General features: G+C 35.2%; 1 protein-coding gene across 2 annotated transcripts in view; it reads left to right on the top strand.

Moving 5' to 3' along the window:
* The window catches only part of RDX (radixin), a 37,332-nt gene extending 18,777 nt beyond the window's left edge, over positions 1-18,555 (top strand). The window contains exons 4-14 of one of the 2 annotated variants that reach the window (XM_056492600.1): positions 3,156-3,251; positions 5,442-5,716; positions 6,904-6,987; positions 7,436-7,582; positions 9,037-9,133; positions 9,773-9,936; positions 10,558-10,688; positions 12,740-12,900; positions 13,850-13,942; positions 14,792-15,034; positions 16,107-18,555. In XM_056492600.1, the coding sequence (XP_056348575.1) occupies positions 3,156-3,251; positions 5,442-5,716; positions 6,904-6,987; positions 7,436-7,582; positions 9,037-9,133; positions 9,773-9,936; positions 10,558-10,688; positions 12,740-12,900; positions 13,850-13,942; positions 14,792-15,034; positions 16,107-16,271 (1,656 nt within the window). In that variant the 3' untranslated portion in view covers positions 16,272-18,555. The remainder of the gene's footprint in view (positions 1-3,155; positions 3,252-5,441; positions 5,717-6,903; positions 6,988-7,435; positions 7,583-9,036; positions 9,134-9,772; positions 9,937-10,557; positions 10,689-12,739; positions 12,901-13,849; positions 13,943-14,791; positions 15,035-16,106) is intronic. The other variant, XM_056492610.1, reaches the window with a different exon arrangement.
* Positions 18,556-18,758: the final 203 nt, after the last annotated feature.

The following is an 18,758-nucleotide window of genomic DNA, read 5'->3' as shown; positions in this document are numbered from 1 at the left end:
GTTTGTGCAGAAGTGGTGAACATGACAAACGGGTTGGTTATTGTTTGCAGAAAATAACCTCTCCATGAATTCAGCTGTTACCTAGTGCTTCTCTACATTTTTGGTGAACAACCTTTCAACCTTTTACCAGCCAGTGTTCTTTTAAGCTTTTAATTGGCATTTTCTGGAGTTGTTGATTTGTTTCCCCTTCCATATGTGCGTTCTCGTCGTCTTCATCTGCTAGCTAGACAAGAATTCAGCATTTGAAATCTGTGGCTTTCTCTTCCATTGTCAAATTCAGTAAACTTCTTCTTTATTGCAAAGGCTTTTTTTTTCTCTTTTTTTTTACCATGTATTTCAGAAGGTGTTCTAACATACTTACCATTGGTCCCTCTGTCTATCCTGTCAGTGGTCAGAGTAGGCAAGAGGGGATCTGTCCTCCTGTAGTCAGCCAGTTAAGCATCTATAGCTTTCTTGGGAGAGGAAGAACCCTGTGAGGGTTATGTTTCCACACACTGGTGGTAATTGTGGGGAAATTGTTTTATTACACTGTGCATTAGTAGCTTTTTAGTTCATTCCAGCTGCCATTCAGAAGGAATGTGAGAGTTGTCTCTTGTATTTGGTGTTGTACCCCACTGTCCTTTCCAGATGTCTCCAAAGCCTTCCTTACAATCTTGTGGAAGGTGACTGTATGAAATCTTTGTTAGGTTGTCTTATGTGGATGTTGTGATTTGCCCAAACATACAGGTTGCTTTTCTTCTCCAAGAAATTTTTATTGCCTGTAAATAGACAATAAATAATAGGCAAGTTGTAGGATGTGGTGGTGGATAAATCTGTTTTCCAGATGTGATGAACACTTGTCTGAAGTTACTTAATAGAAGTTTTGAGCCAGAATCAGAGTCCTAAGTTGTTCATTCTCTACTTTTCATTTCAAGCATATGCATGTGTTATCTTGTTACAAAGTTTCTCAGCTCTTTCCTTTGAGCTGAAAGGCAGTGTAGGCAATGCATTTTTCCTTATTTGTGGATTCTGCTGGTTTTAGTGTTGATTTTGCAAACTTGTGTAGCTCTGCACTGCTGTACCCAGGTTGTCTGTATTTAAATCATGTGCATCTCAGGGGCTGTAGTTATTGGGATGAGAGCAGAATGTTTTGACGTGAGCATAGGCACATGTCTCCTTATGCCTTACGGGCAGAGTGGTTGAGCATCTGCAGTTCTTTGCAGCTCAGAGAGCTGATAAGGTACAGGGGCTCAGCTTGGACAGCTGCTAAGTAAAGAGCATTCTCAGTCATCTGATAAAGCTATAAGTAGTTTGGTCAGCATTATATAGGAGATATGTGCCAAAAGAAACAGCAAACCTTGAATTCCTGCAGTGGGGCTCCAAATTTAATGCTGCTTGGGACCATACTAGTAAGATACACTTTTTCTTAGCATTTCTTATGATCTAAAGGAAATGATGTGGGAATTCTAGAGGAAATAACTGTGCTCACTCAAGGCATCAATCAGGTTGGATCCACAAGCTTTGTCCATTTTGTGCTTTGGAGTTTGAAGGTGAAATGATAAAGGAGGAAAAAAGGTACACAGTTGAATGGTTGATAAGTGGTTATGCAAATATGCAAGGCAGCAGAAGTAAGTTTGCATAATTGTCTTATGACATTTTCTAATTTTCAAAATCTTAATTTTGCAACCCGATAGTACTACTTTAAAATGGAGGAGGATCTATGTGTAAAATTCTATTTACTTCACATGCATCTGAATGCTTCCATAAAACAGCCTTCAGTAAAGCAGCTTGGCACCATGTTCCAACCTGAGGACATATGTAAGTACTACCGTACATGATCTTTGGAGCCAGAGTTTACAGTCATTTAATAATCTTCGCTGGACCTTTCTGATTAATTGCTTATTAAATCCACACATGCTTTTGCTGTGCAAAAGACTTGTAAAATTGTTCCAGAGTTTCATTATACTCTGTTATAAAAGTCCTTCTTTTTCTTTGCTTTGAGCCTGCTATGTCATGATTTCTGTTGATTCTCTTAATTCTTATGTTATAAGAAATAATGACCAATCATTCCCTATTTCCTTCTACATGCCATGCAAGTTTTATAGACCTGTGTCATATCTTTCCTTATTTCTGTCAGTAGCCGTAGTTCTTGTCTTAGCTCTGCAGAAAATGTTCCAAGTCACTGATCATTCTTTTCAACATTTCTGAAACATTTCCAGTGCTGCAGCATTCTTTTCTATAAGTTGTGACCAGTCTTATGTAAAATTAGAGCTTTATGAATACTATACATGTGTATAGTAATGTAATAACTTTCTTGACTTTTTGCATTACTAGAACTTTGTTCACATAATTTAAATTGATATCTTTTATGTACAGTGTTTTGCTTTTATTAAATATGATCTTTTATTGCGGTTATTCACAGATCTTTAAGGTATTACTGTTATTCACAAATATTTATGGAAGGTTTTTTACAGCAGATTTTTGTCACATCAGTTTCATCCTTTTTTTTAAAGTCCTGGGGGACTTCTCTAGTGGTTAAATTATAATTCTGTTATGAAAACAGCTTGTATTTTTTTGTCTGTCTTTTTAAGCAGTCTATCCATAAAACAACCTTCTCTCCATTTGAGGACAATTTTGCTTCTTTAGTAGCTTTTGGTGACAGACCTGATCTGAAAAGAAAGTCATATATGTTTAATTAGGTAGATCATCCTTACCCCTTTTATCATTAACTCTTAGAAGATGGCAGAACTATTTGAAGGAGGCAGTTCATCCTCATCGCATCGTACTTGTCCACAAATGTTACTCTTTATTATTGCTTCACTGGTTGTCTTCTGTTGAAGTGTAGTCACTTCTCCATAGTGCTGCAGGTCACTTCCCAGGTGTACTTTATAACCTCAGGGTCCTGTTACTACCTTCTGTTCCTCAGGTGCTGATGTACACAGTGAGCTGCACGCTCCAGTTGGTAGCTTGGAGTGTTTGAGTTTATTTAGAACTCTGGGGGTTCCCTGAATTGGATGTTTTGCTACTATTTTATAATTTTTTATTCTTGCAAGACTAGATTACATTTCAGTTTGAAATGGTTTATGTGGCTTTATTAAGCTACACAATACCAGTTAAAAAAAAAAAAAAAAAAGTATTGTAGTGATTACTGATGATTATGGCTCATTTATCTTTAGGTGGTGAAAACTGTTGGTCTTCGTGAAGTCTGGTTTTTTGGACTGCAGTATGTGGACAGCAAAGGCTACTCAACTTGGTTGAAGCTAAATAAAAAGGTAAAAATTCCCAGATATTTAGCCAAGTGTACAGTTTGAATATATTTTATAAGCTTTTCTGATTTAATATCTTAAGTGTGGTATAGCTGGCTTCAAATTTAGTTGAAAATTTGCTTTTCATGTGCTTTAAATGACAAAATAGTGTTAAGCTAAGATTAATTATAAAGAATATGCAAAGCTGCATCAATATTTAATTTAAAGAGAGTTTCCAATACTGTGGAATGCATGCATGCATTAGGAAAACTTGAATTAATATGATTGTCCCATTTTAATTTCTATTATGTAGCAAAACTTAATATAATTATTGTTTTACAGTTTGGGCACGTGTATGGGAAATATTTGAGCTTCAGGAATTTGTATGCATACAGCTATGAATCTTTAAACAAGGCAAAATAACCAGCTTCTAAACTTTAGGTATCTAATAGGTAGATTGTAGGATAATTATTTTTCTTTTCCAAATGGCATTGAGTACCTTGTATCTCCTAGTTACTGGGAACTTGGTCATTTTACTTTAAATTGTATTTATGAATTGGAATGGTCACTCCTTATTTTATTATTGGCTGTCAGATTATTTGTCACTGTTTAGAATGGAGATACTTGTTTTTTAGTTCAACCTAATCAAGAATACCTTTCTTATCTTCAATATTGAGGCAAATTGGGAGAGTTTTAGGAGCAAGTCCCACTGTCTACACTTACTTAATCTGTGGTAAATCCAGTGAGTTAAGCCTGCTAACAACTAAATCTGTGTCCTACAATTTAATGTGCTTGTTTTATTCACTATTAACATTGTAGTGCTACAGATACTTTAACTATAATGGCTTGTCTCAAGTGGTTGGAGACTATGGGATTTATTGCATCAGTTGTGAAAAATACAGAAGACGTTGCTCTATGAAAACCTTTAGCAAGTTAAGTTTCTGGTTCAGTTCAGAAGCAGCTGAGGGTGTGCTCATTTTTTAAACTTTACAAAGACAGTTATTTATCTTTTCTTAAAAAAACCTGGTAACATTTTATTTTGAAATGCATGAAATTAACTGTCTCTCACTTTTGAATTACCATTTACGTATTTTCAGTATATGCAGATAAAACCTGGTAAAGAATAGATGTGCAAATAGGATTTTATTATGGTGAGCACAACTAATTTTTCACTGGTGAGATGAAATGCTGCATCTGTAAATAATGCATGACAATAATGAAAAGTGAGCAAAACTTTTAAAACTGACATCTCAAATGTTGAGTATGTACGTGCTTATGCTGTCTTAGGTGTTTAAAAGGTTGTATTTATTATATTTATTGTATTTATTACATTTATTATATTCTTTGAGACTTCCTACGAGTCGAGCAAACAGATACATCATTTAATGCATAACAGAGGTTTTAGTGGGACTAATAGTGCACATAAAACATACATCCCAGTTCAAGCACTTTATTACACATTGTGTGAACTGGGATGTATGAGAATTATTTCACTATGAATGTACATTTTAACAATTACTATTTTTTGTTAAAATTAGTTTGATTTTGAATGTTTTTGCTTTGACCATAATTGGTGCTGCAAGCTGAGCACAAATGAAATACAATTCTACATAAAAATGAGTGTTTGTTGAAATCTGAAGTAGAAGAAATCTGAAAACCATATCTGATTTCTTTGCAGAAATCAGTTTTAAAGCTTATCCATTCAAGAAAAGTAATGGGATTAAAGGAATTAAGACTTTTGCACTGGGAAAAAGCACATATATTTATTCCAATAGTCAAAAGACTTTTAAAAGAATCCAACTTCACACTCAAATTAAAGAAATATGGTGTAGTTCTTGCTAAAGAACCATTGTTCTTTACCTAGTTTATTACTTCCTGCAAATCATCCATGGATAAAGTATTGATATTTTTAATGTCTATTGCAACTTTTTAGTTTCCAGGCCTTTATTGTGATAAATGAAAATTCACAGAAGCCTACCAAAAAGAAAAAAAAAAATTCTTAATCAACATTTTAGTAATATTTCAAAATTGTCTGGTTTATTCAAATTGCCGTACTTGTTTGCACCATGTGAACCTTTCAGTGAGTTCCACAGAGGGCTTGTCAGGAAGCTCTGGGTTTCAGTGAAGAGGAGCTAGAGAGTTATATGAATCACATATATAAATCACATTTAATTTACTATTTAGTGCTCTTTTTTTCTCTTTATTCCTCTCCCTCAGGTAACACAGCAAGATGTACGGAAAGAAAATCCTTTGCAGTTTAAGTTCAGGGCCAAGTTTTTTCCAGAGGATGTATCTGAAGAATTAATTCAGGAAATAACTCAGAGACTTTTCTTCCTGCAAGTCAAAGAGTCAATCTTAAATGATGAAATATATTGCCCACCAGAAACTGCAGTTCTTCTGGCTTCTTATGCTGTCCAGTCCAAGTATGGAGATTACAGTAAGGAGATCCATAAACTGGGCTACCTAGCCAATGACAGGCTTCTCCCCCAGCGGTGAGTGAGATGAGTTTTGCACCAATTGCTGCACATAAACGTAACTGTAGCATATTTTTATAAGTAAAATATTAAATGATAACATGCATTTAATGGTGGCTTTCTTAGAATTCCTCTTTTTGCTAGTAAAAGTCAGGGATGCTAATTTAGATTTTAAATAACAAGGAAGCGTCACAGCTGCAGGTTTCTTGAGATGTATTTCCTGTCCTGTCCACAAACAACTGCACAGATTTAGTTGTACACATTTCCAAAGTACTCCAAAATCAGGTAACGTTATTGGAGGCCTGCTTTTGCTAAATTAAAATCAAAATATTCAATATAGACATAACTAAAATTCATTTGACTCTCTCATTTTCTTCAGTGTTCATGTTTTTGTACACTTAAATGATAATAATTTCCTGAAAGTAAGCATACTACAAATAAAATATATTGCAGTGCTTGAGTACAACACAAATTCATGTACTTAAGGTGTTCCTTTTCAGTAGACAAATGCTCAGATGATTTTTTAATTGTCCTTTAAAACAGTTTCTCCAGAAACACTTGAAATGCTGGGTACATGGAATGAAAGCATAATAAAGTTATCATATACTTTTGATTTCTTACTGCATTACTACATTGAAAGTTCTAGTAGGCCAAAATGTAATTCCATCCTCAAAATGTAATTGCAGCCTCTTGTAGATTAATCATCAAATGGCTTTCTGAAGCTGCTTCCCTATTGATTTTATTCATAAAGGAAAAATAGAAAAGCACAAAGAAACCTCTCACAAAGGTTGTCTGCTAACTCGTTGTAAAGACTTACCTTTTCTTTCAAATGACAGCAGAATGAAGGCTTGAATATATCTTTGCACAACTAGAGATGAATTTGCAGCATTGTTACCAGACGATTCTATAGGTGTCCATTTTCAGCTGTTGTAAACGTTACATTTTATGACTTAGCTGAGGTATGCAATGGCGTGACTTTTATATTACAAAGAATATAGAATAGCAAGAAAAAAGAGGACACTTTCACACTATCTTAGAAGGGAATTTGTTGAAATACAAAGTTTCTGTTTCTGTGCTGTAAATATGAGCAGTATATAGGAAGTCATCTTTTAAGGGTATTCTGTTAAAGCATATGTTGTGCTGTGCAACAAAAGTGGTAAAGTTTGTTGTCAGTGTCATTTAATAGCAACAATTTCTATTCACAGTGTGTTAGAACAGCACAAACTGACAAAAGAACAGTGGGAAGAAAGAATACAGAACTGGCATGAAGAGCACAGGGGAATGTTAAGGTAATTATGTAAAAAATGTTCATTGCACCTTTCATTTTTATCAGGATGTATTTTGGGAGGTATTTGTTTGGAAAGTGGCTTTCTTTTATTCTGACCAGGGTAGGTAGTTCTGAAAGACTTCCTTGAGAATTGAGTTTCCAGTTGGGTGGTTGGTTTTACCTACATGATTTCTGGTAAGGCTGTCAACTACCATTGTCCACAGTTGCCTGCCTCTGAAATACCTTTAGTATTTCCTTAGCTCATGGGGCAGAAAGATAAAGTGCAATGATTGGACAGTATTTGGATGTTAGGGTGTAGAACTCTTCAAAGTATCTGAGTCAAACTATTTGAGAGAGCGATTTAATTCATAACTAAATTTTACCCCAGCTGTTTATTCTGCAGTTCCCTTATTCTTACAATGTACTTATGATTTGTTGTCTAAACTATACCAATTTTTCTTCTTCATCAGGGAAGATTCTATGATGGAATACCTTAAGATAGCACAAGACTTGGAAATGTATGGAGTCAACTATTTTGAAATAAAGAATAAAAAAGGAACTGAATTGTGGCTAGGAGTTGATGCTTTGGGTCTGAATATTTATGAGCACGATGATAAGTAAGTGGGAAATACTCATTTTGCAGTGCTGTCCTAGGAGTTGCTATCTGAGATTGCACACCCCCCACCTTACTGTGTGTTCAGTAAGATCTGGCAAAACAAGTTCACCTTCTAATGTATGTAAGAGGTAGAATAAGAGAGAGAGATGTTAACTGCCAAAATGTTTGAATTTTAAACATTAGGGATGCAAAAGAAGGGAAAGGAAGAGCAGTTCTATGGAAGTTTAAATATGTATTGTTTTGTATAGATTACTACAGCTAGACCATCTTTATATGGTTTCTTCCTGTACCTTTCACTCACAACATTCCCTTTGGTCAGGATGAAAAGGATATTTTAAAGCTGAGCAATGTATTTAATGAGAAACTTTTATTAAGAGCCATGACAAGGGTTATAGATGTTGGAGCATGAAAAACTTCAGATATTTAAAAATGAAACCTTTTAGGCACCAAAGAAAATAGATCATTTATGTGTCCTGATAAAGAGATCAAATAATCTGTTCTACCTGAAGAGGGAAAAGCTGAAATGTAGCAAATACAAAGCATTTAGAAATAGAACAACAGAGTTACTCTTTTCTTTCTTTACTAGCACTTGTTAGGAGTATCTGATGTCAACAGACTGTTCACAGTGATTTGAAGTTACACATGATATGTCAAACTGCAGATGGGAGCAGTCAACTTTAGATGTATATACTCTGCAACAAAATTCTGTAAGCCTTAATTGCCATTAGATGGCAATATAACTCCTGAAAGCAGGAAATATTCAAAATGTTCAGATCAGATTGAGCTATGAAGCAATTTTTGGCATTTCCTGTCTCCTGATAGTTAGCAATCAAATACTTAAGTATTTTCTGATATTTATAATTAAGAGAATATGAATTGAAAAAGCTTCTGTGTTGACAGAAAAATATTTACTGCTATACAATTGATGCATAACATTATAACAATTTCTGAATTTATTTTGCTTAAGATGCAAGGGAAATAAATTTAACTTGAATTCTGAAAATGTGAGAACACAAATCTGAGCTAGACAGAGATACAGCATGACTGAAAGTTACTTTAATTTCAGTATTTGAAATGTCAATTTCTCACATTTAAATAGTTACTTTTTCAAGTGAAAATACAGTTACCAATGCCATATAAAGAATGACTACATGATCATGATGTTTAGCATCTAGGTAAACTAGTAGAATAAGTCACAAATCAAAATATCTTTTGTTACAATTTTGTGTAATTTATAAAAATGTAATTAATTTGATGGAATATTTGTAAAAAGAAAAATATGCCAAAATATGCTTGAACTGTTGAATGTTGACATTAAAACATAATGTTGTAAATGTAATATTCTAAATGTAGCTAAGTGTAATAGTGAGAATGGTACAGACATAATCCTTATTGAATTCATGCATATATGCAGTGCACATCCTTGCTGCTTCTAATGAGAACTTCTCTTTGAAGGCTGACACCCAAGATTGGTTTTCCTTGGAGCGAAATAAGAAACATCTCTTTTAATGACAAAAAATTTGTCATAAAGCCAATTGACAAAAAGGCCCCTGTAAGTACTGTGTACAGTAGTATCACTTGCTATATGAAGGGATTTTAAGCTTGCAGGGGCTTGCTCTGGCATAAAGGCCTGAATGAATACTGGTAACATTTATTACTTTTACTAATAGAATAGTCAGTAAGCAAAAGAAAATGTTCATTTTGAAATATGGTATGTTTATTTTCTCTCTTTTCATTGTGTTTGATACCTCTAAATTCTTGGGGGGTTTAAAGTCAACTAATACTTTGTGATGTGTTGCAAAGACAGCCTAACATGCTAAATTCTCTACTGCTTTCCTCCTTTGTTTTTCTTTCTTTTTTTTTCCTTTTTTTTCATTACAACAACACAGTTCATGAGACTTTCTAGGTCAAATTATTTCAGAATAGAGTAGAAAATAATCACATTTTTTACATTTTTAAACAATTTTATATAAACCAACTAATTTTGGAGTATTCTAGGTGCAATTTTGAATTTATCTTACAAGTTTCTGGTGTAACTAGATTTATAGATTATGATGTTCGCTTGCTCAAAATATCAAAATACTTGTTAAGTGCTCATTTAACCAATGCCAGAATGCAGTAATGCTTTGAATCTTGTCATAAGTGTGTTTTTTTTAGGTTAATGGATATACTGGAATTACTTTTTTCCTAGGATTTTGTTTTTTATGCACCCCGTCTGAGAATTAACAAGCGAATTTTGGCACTGTGTATGGGAAATCATGAATTGTACATGAGGCGGAGGAAACCTGACACAATTGAAGTGCAACAGATGAAGGCCCAAGCTAGAGAAGAGAAACATCAGAAACAATTGGAAAGGTAATTAACAAACTTCCATGAAACAGAAAGAAATTCTACCTTTTTAAGAAGTCATAGAATATCGTGTATCTTAGAATTCTAGAAAAGAGAGAACTGTTTTTCTTTCTGCACTATATAAGCAGGTTTGTGAACTGGCATGGCAGCCCTGTCTTAATATAAAAACATTACTCTTTATGAGCTTGCAGCAATGTAATGGAAGCTGTACTGTTGTTCCCCATTATGTATTTTATGCAAGTCTTACCCCTCTGTTGCTTGATTCCTAGAGAATTTTATACTCTCCGGGTGAACCCTTAAAGCAAGTTCCGTGAAGAATGTCCTGGCTTACCTTTTGTGTATTTAAAAAATACTGTTGCCATTTCTAACCCAGATGAAACATCATGCCTAAAACGCAGATATAATTGTGGATTTACCTGGCTGAACCATAACCAAGGTTGATTATCATTTCTCTTCATAAATTGTTTTTCTCTATGGTGTTTTGAAGCAGAAACTGAATTAGAAGACTTTAAAATTGTCCTTCCCTGCTAGCTGAGTAAACTGAAAAATTTGCTACCTGCATCCAAAGAGTAGCATTTAATATACTGGAGAGTAAAAAAAACCTTTTACTATTTTTTTTTTTTTCAGGGCACAGTTAGAAAATGAGAAGAAAAAAAGGGAGATAGCAGAAAAGGAAAAGGAAAGAATAGAGCGTGAAAAGGAGGAATTAATGGAGCGCTTAAGACAAATTGAGGAGCAAACAATGAAAGCTCAGAAAGGTGAGGTCATAGATTTCTTAAATCTAGTGACAGTTTAACTGGGTAATTCAGTTCTACAATTCTTTTTGTATGTCAGTGTGTTTTGTTACTTTGTGGGGGGGAGCCTAAGTTTCTTTTATTAATAGTGACAAGAATTTAGTGGGTTTTATTTGATATGAGAGATACTATTTTTCAGTATAATGATAATGTGCATGCTTTTGTCTGTATCTTAATATAAAACCAATTTCTAATATAGCAAAAGTTTTGATTTAGTAAGAAGAAATTTAATGCATATATGCAGTTCAACTCAGAATTATGGAATGCTTAAAGTGCTGAACACCTGGAGTTGAAGGGAGCAGGGAAATTAGAGGGAGAGATTTGAAGTACTTTCTCTAGGATTTTTTAAATTTAGCTTTTCATTTGGAAATTCCTTGTTCTTTCCTCATTTCCTATTCCCTTGTAAGATTTGAAAGACTGAAAAGTAAAGTCTTGTCAGACATGAGTGACAAAACATAGTTTCACCACAGATCAGTTTTCTGTGTTTAAATCACCCTGTAGAGTCCCTATTTCCATGACTTCTCAGTCCCTCCTCTCCATGTTGGTTTGTTTTTTTTTTTTTCCCTACTTCAGGTTTGGCTCACATTCATAAAAGTTTTGTTGCTCCTTTCTTTCCTTTACTCTTGTCTTCAAAAATCATAAAGAGAATCACTGATCAACTCTATGCAAATAAATTACATATGCCTGGAATGCTCTCCAGCTCTACCCCTACATTTTTCAGTCTTTCTATGCAGAAAAGGTTGGATACATACAATTAACACACTGACTGTGCCATGGAATTGTTTAGGGAGAGCTATTTCACCCAGGTCTAAATGATGTCAGGGTGATTCTGGAGGTTTACACAATACACATTTTCTCACATTTTGTGAGCAATGTATCCTAATTTCTGATGAAATACAAAATGTTAATGTGGTGTTGGTCTTTTTAGCCTTCTATGCATACCTGGACAAGGACATAAATGGTCTGTGTTAGTTTTGTGTTCTCCATCTTTATGGGAGGATTTGTTTGAGTAGTGTTTTTAAATAGTTTTGTGTTTTATTTAATTTCTGGACACTGCATTTGTAGAGCCCCACATACTTGTGATGCTGTTACTTTAATTTTATAACTGAAGTTGTAATAGGTCTGGGAAGTCAACTGGAGAATAATGGTTTCATTACTACTTAAAACTAGAAGTGCAAAGATGAAGCATGTGTCAGCATACCTGGGGAGGTGCTTTTATAGTATTAAAGCATATGGTGAAGGCAAATGGATTATTGGAAAAAATGAGTAGTTGTTTAGGTTTTTTATGAAGCAGTCCATGATAGTGCCTAGCAAAGAACATAGTGGAAATTTTATCATTAGAGTCAGCAAAGAGCTTTAGAAAGACTTTTTTCATAGTTACCTTTTCTCATCAGGGGAGAGAATAATTATGTGCAAATCTAACCTTGCAGTACACCTAGATTATTGCTTCTTCCTATTTCTCTAGGGGTTCTGCCCTTTAGATTTCAATATTTTGCTATGCAGGCGGCTATTATCTCTCCCTTGATTTAAAGTTTTCCTCTGCTGATGTACAAACCCTTCCATTGGGTCTTAAGTCATTTTGCTAGAGGCATGTGCCTAAATTTTCAGCTACAATTAAGGAATCTGTCAGACATTTCCATAAAGAGGTTTTTTTGCTCTTTTTAAGAGAGTGATTTAGTGTACATAAAATACCCTCATAGTAGGAGCATGTGCATGTATGTATTTGGATGTTTAGTTTTATCAGTGAGGTGACACTTTTCTGAAACACTAGGCTGTCAGAAATGTCAGGTGAGATGGAGTATACCCAATGAGTGTCTTAAAGTGGCGGGGGAACCAGATATGGAGCAGAGCTCTGGGTAACATGCTCAACAGCTTTTCTTAGCTTGAGATGGTCTTGTAAATCTTCATTATTGTTCTAGGCTACTTCATTTTGGTCATATTACAGCTGGTATCTGTGATGCATATGAGGAAGAGCTAGGTAGTGATACCTTGTCTGCAAACTTTGTTCTTGGCAGAGTTAGAGGAACAGACTCGAAGAGCTCTAGAACTGGATCAAGAACGGAAGCGTGCAAAAGAGGAAGCAGAACGCTTGGAAAAAGAGCGTCGAGCAGCTGAAGTAGCCAAAGCTGCTCTAGCCAAACAGGCAGCTGACCAAATGAAGAACCAGGAGCAGCTAGTAAGAAACTTTGGTTTTTTTCCTCAAAATAGGGTTAAAATTGGAAAAGACAGTTGAAGACTTAGCCTTTACCCTTGTTTATGTCAAATGAAGAAGTACATTGAAAAACAAAAGTACTTGAGATACTGTTAGATAGTGTTGTGGGAACTGTTTTAGAAAACTGAATTAGACTTGCCACTACCTTGCAAGACAAAAATAAAACTCTGGATCTGTAGGTGATTAAAAGATGACAGCCGCCTTTCAGACTGGCAACACTCATTACATTCTCTTTCTAATAGTCTCAGGTTTATCCAGCTGAGAACAAGAGTAGCTTCCTTCTGCAGCCCACTGGGAAGCCTGTTCTCTGAGGCAGGTCTGTTCTGAAGCTTGATGGTGGTAGGGGGAAGTTAGTGACACTGTGGTTTGTTGGGGTATTTTTGTTGCTTTTCCCCTTCCATTGCCAGTATTTGCAGTGTCTTCTCACATTCTGTCTTAGACTACTTATAATTCAAGATTTGTGCATAATAATCAAGTAAGGCATGAAAACAGAAGACATGATTTCTCAACTGTAAATGAGCTTTTGATCTTCCGTAAAGTTAGTATATAATTCTGATGACAAGATTTACCTTATTAGTACTGAGATTATGATCCAGAGCCATAATCTTAGTGGTGGGACCATTGAAGTTGTATGATACTGAAACAGCCTGAAATGCTAGCTTATATCAACAGCTTGCTGTTTTCCAGCAAGCTTTGGAAGTGCAGAAGATAATTTTTTTTTTCTGGACTTACTTCGGTTAGCCAAGTGTGCCCTCTGTCATGTATGCTTAAAATTTCTGTTTTTCACAGACAAGTGATGGATGGTAACTAACCCTTTTCAGGCTGGATCATAGCAAAGGCTCTGCTTTCTTCCACTGCAAAGTCAGGCTGATACCAAATTAAAACTTCTACTTTCTTCTTCTGTTTGTTTCAGGCAGCAGAAATTGCTGAATTCACAGCCAAGATTGCACTTCTAGAGGAGGCCAAGAAAAAGAAAGAAGAGGAAGCTTCAGAATGGCAGCACAAAGTAATGAGCCCATTCTGTGTGAAGTCAGAACTTCAAAGAAACTAAGGGAAATGAGTGTGGAAATCTCACTAGAAGTCCATGGGGTCAAATTTCTCTTTCCCTTAGGCTTCAGAAAAGTTTTTCTTAAAGGTTTTTGTCCTCTAGTCTACTGAAAGCCAGCTTATGCTTCTGTTTAACTCATTTCTTGATATTACATAGTCATGAAGGGGGGGAAATTCTCATCACAAAGATGTGGTCAAAGACTAGAAATGGCATCCTTTTGTGTGATGATGAAATAGATTGGAGCTTTGTGTTAGAGAGGAAAACACCTCAGGACGGACGTGTATAAAATCATGAGATGTGATGGAAAGATGAACCAGAACAGTTTAACAAAGGCATGTGAAATGCAGCTGGACAAAAATTTAAAGCAAAGTAGTATTTCTTCATAAAATCTGTAATTAGCTATGCAATGTGAATAGTTACTGTGCATGGGTTCCAAAAGGTTTTGAACAAATTTTCATGAGTTCTGGTTAGGTATGAAATTTGAAGACATCACCTTTGATCTGGGAAATCCCTGAACCTTAAGTTTCAGGAGGCTAGGAAAGCTGGAGAACAATTGGTATTATTGCCCTATTCTTTCACATTTCTCTTGTCTACTTCCAGAAATAGCTGGACCCTAGTACAGCTTATTTTGAGTCATATCTGGTTTTTACTCTGTGTCTCTATTTGACAATTTTCAGTGTGTAAGCTACTCATGTCCCTTAAAAAGAACACCCGTGTGTCTTGAGAACATCTCAAATATATATTTTTATTTTTCTGACTCTTGATAAATTATTTTAAAAGATGCTAAGTATTGTTTACTGTATTCAGGCTTTTGCAGCCCAAGAGGACTTGGAAAAGACCAAAGAAGAATTGAAATCTGTCATGTCTGCTCCTCCTCCACCTCCACCCCCACCAGTTATTCCTCCAACAGAGAATGAACACGATGAACATGATGAGAACAATGCTGAAGCCAGTGCAGAACTGTCTTCTGATGGTGTCATGAATCACAGGAGTGAGGAGGAACGGGTAACAGAAACACAGAAAAATGAACGTGTTAAGAAACAGCTCCAGGTAATGAAGATTCATAGTTGTATCAGCACAATTCAGGCTTTGGGTTTTCATCCTTCTTTTGTAAGAAATTTCACTGACGTTATGGTCTGCCAAGGGAACAGCTTCTTTATGATTTATTAGGTTTATTACCAATTTACCAACCAATATCATTCATAATGTTCTAAAAGTGGAATATATAGAAAGATTGGATGTAAAATTTTGTTTTATAGCTTAAAAGTGTGAGTATGCTGTTGCATTAGCCAGTAAGCATTTCTAATAATTATATCATTTCCAGAACTCTGCATGTTAAAATACAATTCTTTCCTTTTTCAATACCAAAACTCATTGAGTGGTATGAACAGATGCTTGCTTGGTAGTCTTTGTAGCCACTCACAGGTGTTGTAAATGCAAAAACTCAAATTGCATGCACTTTGGATTGCTCTTATTTCCCTGAAACTGAGCAATTCCTCCCAGGCTGTGTCTTACTCCTCAAAGCATAATAATCTATAGTAGTGGTAGCCCTTTTTCTGGTTACAGAATGTTTATTTGGGAAAAAAACAGAAGAAAAAGAAAGCTGCTACTTTATCTGGCAGCATTGTCTTAGTAGCATGTACATGTATTATTCTTGCTTGGTCAGTCACTGACCAGATCAGGGAGATAAGCCTTTGGTTAACCAAAAATTGAAAAATTAGGTGGTTTTCCTGCTTTATGCTGCTGGTCACTTTCTTCTTGGATTTCATGGTGTATGAGGCTTGTTTTTTGTTTTTTTTTTTTTTTTTGTTTGTTTGTTTGTTTTTTGGGTTTTTTTTGTTTGGGTTTTTTTTTTTTTGTTTTGTTTTTGTTTTTTGTTTTTTGTTTTTAATAGTTTGATGCTTACACTCATGTAAGAAAAGAATCATATGCTCTCCTTATCTTTCCTTCTGCATTCCTTTTGATAGACCTCACAACTTCAGTTACTGAGGAGTACAACAAGCATTCCATAGGTTGGCATTCAAGAAGTTTTTATCCAGATTGCAGAATAGTTGTTATCAGAAACTCCAGAACTGTTAAAGCATTCATCAAAGCACTTAAATTTAAATATTTTATTCAACAGGCTTTAAGTTCAGAGTTGGCTCAAGCCAGAGATGAAACCAAGAAAACACAAAATGATGTCCTTCATGCAGAGAATGTTAAAGCAGGCCGCGATAAGTACAAGACTCTCCGGCAAATCCGACAAGGCAATACAAAGCAGCGTATTGATGAGTTTGAAGCAATGTGAGAGCTGGTATTTTGCATATATGTTCCTCCTAAAGCTGAACCACCAACAGAGAAAAAAAGCAGGCCTTTGCAGATTTGATGGATTGCACCCCACTTTGCCAAAGCACTTAATACCAGGTTGACTACAGTGACTAGAAGACAAATTTAGGGGAAGCTATTCAACAGTAAGGCAGTTTGTTACCCCTAGGTTTTGGGTGTGGGGAGGGTATGAAGGTTAATAGCAGGTTTTTTTCCTGTTGTGTTTTCAGTTTCGTTGTTTATTTGGTTTTTCCCCCCCCTTTGGAAACAGACGTGAAGTATATAATGACTGACAAGTGTATATGTTGCTTAAACAATAAGAAATAGAAGAATTGAACTGTACCTAAACTGAATAGGTACAATTAAAGTACGAATTTTGAAATTAGTTTTCAAAGCTACTCCATTAAGAGTTTGATATTGCTCACTTTCACTTTTGGTTGGTTTTTATCTTGTTATGTCTTGGGGGGTTTTATGTTTGTTTTGTTTTTTTTTTTTTCTCCCATGTGAAATTCTTTGGTGTTTCATGTCCTGTCATCATTGATGGTTTTCTTTGCCTACCTGTTCACAAAGGTCTGGATGGCAGGTGGTAGTTCCAGGAAATGTTTTTAAATGGAACACTACCTGTGGTGCAGCACATGGCTGCTGATAGGCGCTTGAGTAAGTTTTGCTTTTCCTAGGTGATTCTTTTAGATGTGCAAAATGTTCCAATGCAGCAAAGAGGGGAAAAAATAAACAAGCTTAATGTGCTATTTGCTTGTAATTATTTTATTTGCAGTAGGGAGACCTGGACCTTTCTGGCAAGGGAGCATATGAAAACATCAGTCCCAGGGAGGGGACAGTATCCTACCTCACTACTATGTACATGATGACTGGTCCTTCAAACACCATGAAAAAAACTTTTTAAATTGACTGTCACTACACAGTAACATGAAAGATTTCTAGGAGCCCTTACTCCTAGGATTTTATTTTGGAGTTTATGATGGATTTATAGTGCTAAATACTGTCTAACTGCCTTCTGTTGAGTTTAAATTGTAAAAGCATCTGGTGTGTTTTAAAGCTGTAACCTGTCACTGGTATACTATATTCTGGGAGGGGTGTAGAATGTATGTGTCAGTCAGTTTGGGTTTCAAATACAAAATGAAACTTCCCAGAATTGGAGTGAAAGTGTTTGTAGCTTCAGTTTTCAGTGAAGCTAGTATCTTAATTGTTGTATCTGATGTCAGATTATTAAGTCCTTTCCCTCTTGAAAAGGAAACCTGTTCTTTTGAGAAATTTGCTTAGAAATTGAACTTTAGTAATAACTTCACAGTTAATGTGGACTTCAGTTACTCCCTATGTTAGAGTACCCCAGTAAATATCGACAGTGGAAGAACTTAGGCTTCTCTGAGGATGGTTCAGCTTTTTTTTCTGTTTGATATTATGCACTCATAAATTTACACTTATCTATTAAAATTTGCCATTTTATTAAACATTTTTTTTCATGCACAACAGGTCTAAATTTCTCATGAACAGTCTGACTAAATTTGTTTTTTTTATTTTGTGGAGTAGAAGTTTGGCTATGTGGGGTGACATCATGAAAATTAAATAAAGATACGTTAATATATTTTTGGTTTGTGGGGCTAAACATATCTGCTTGATCCTGAAGACTGATGTGCAGATGCTGTGCACATGCTTCAAAATGCTGCTTGGTGGAAGTTGGTGTTTCAACTTGCAGTGCATTTTAAGAACAGTTTTTGTTTCACAGGCTTCATGCACCGAAGCTTAAGCAAATTTTGGAAGTATTTGAACAGTTTGCCATGGCAGGTGAAATACTGTGCTTCCAGTGAGTTTTCATTTTTCCCTGAAAAGTGTGCACTAACACTGATCCATCAGTTTCAGTGTTGGGAAAAAACACCAGTAAAGATTGCTATTTATAATTCTACAAAATGTAGGGTAGGGCTAAATGGATTAGATCCATTTATAAAGCTGTGTGTTTTTGTTTTTTTGGGTTTTTTTTTTTTTTGGTTTTTTAAAATTCAAACAACCAGGAACAACCATTTGTAATACAGGTTTTCACAATGAACAAAGTGGTAATAGCTGCTGTCATCAGCAGTTGGGAACACTTACTGGTGCAGAAATACTAAGAATACATCTAATGATTACTTGGTGAAGTAATTTTCCACATGCTTTTTCCTTTAGCATCATGTTTTGTGTTGTACAATTAAGCTACAATTACATCTACTATTTTGGATAACATTCATTGGTTAACAATAAAGAGATACAGTTAATTTCTCTGAGGTCCATTGTTGTTATTTAATGCCCTATTTTTCTGACAGCTTTACTGAGCACACTCCAATAGCCTCTCTTTCCAGAGTAGAGTAGAAATTTTTATCATCTTTTTGTTTCACATTCTGGTCAGAATGAAATAAAAAATCAAATTATATCCCTAAAGAATGGTATTTTGCTTAAGAAATTACCACATACAGTTAGG

This window comes from Oenanthe melanoleuca, chromosome 1, assembly GCF_029582105.1.
Source record: "Oenanthe melanoleuca isolate GR-GAL-2019-014 chromosome 1, OMel1.0, whole genome shotgun sequence".
Lineage (NCBI taxonomy): Eukaryota > Metazoa > Chordata > Aves > Passeriformes > Muscicapidae > Oenanthe > Oenanthe melanoleuca.
The sequence above is the reverse complement of the archived record's forward strand: the minus strand, read 5'-3'. Positions and strand labels throughout refer to the sequence as shown.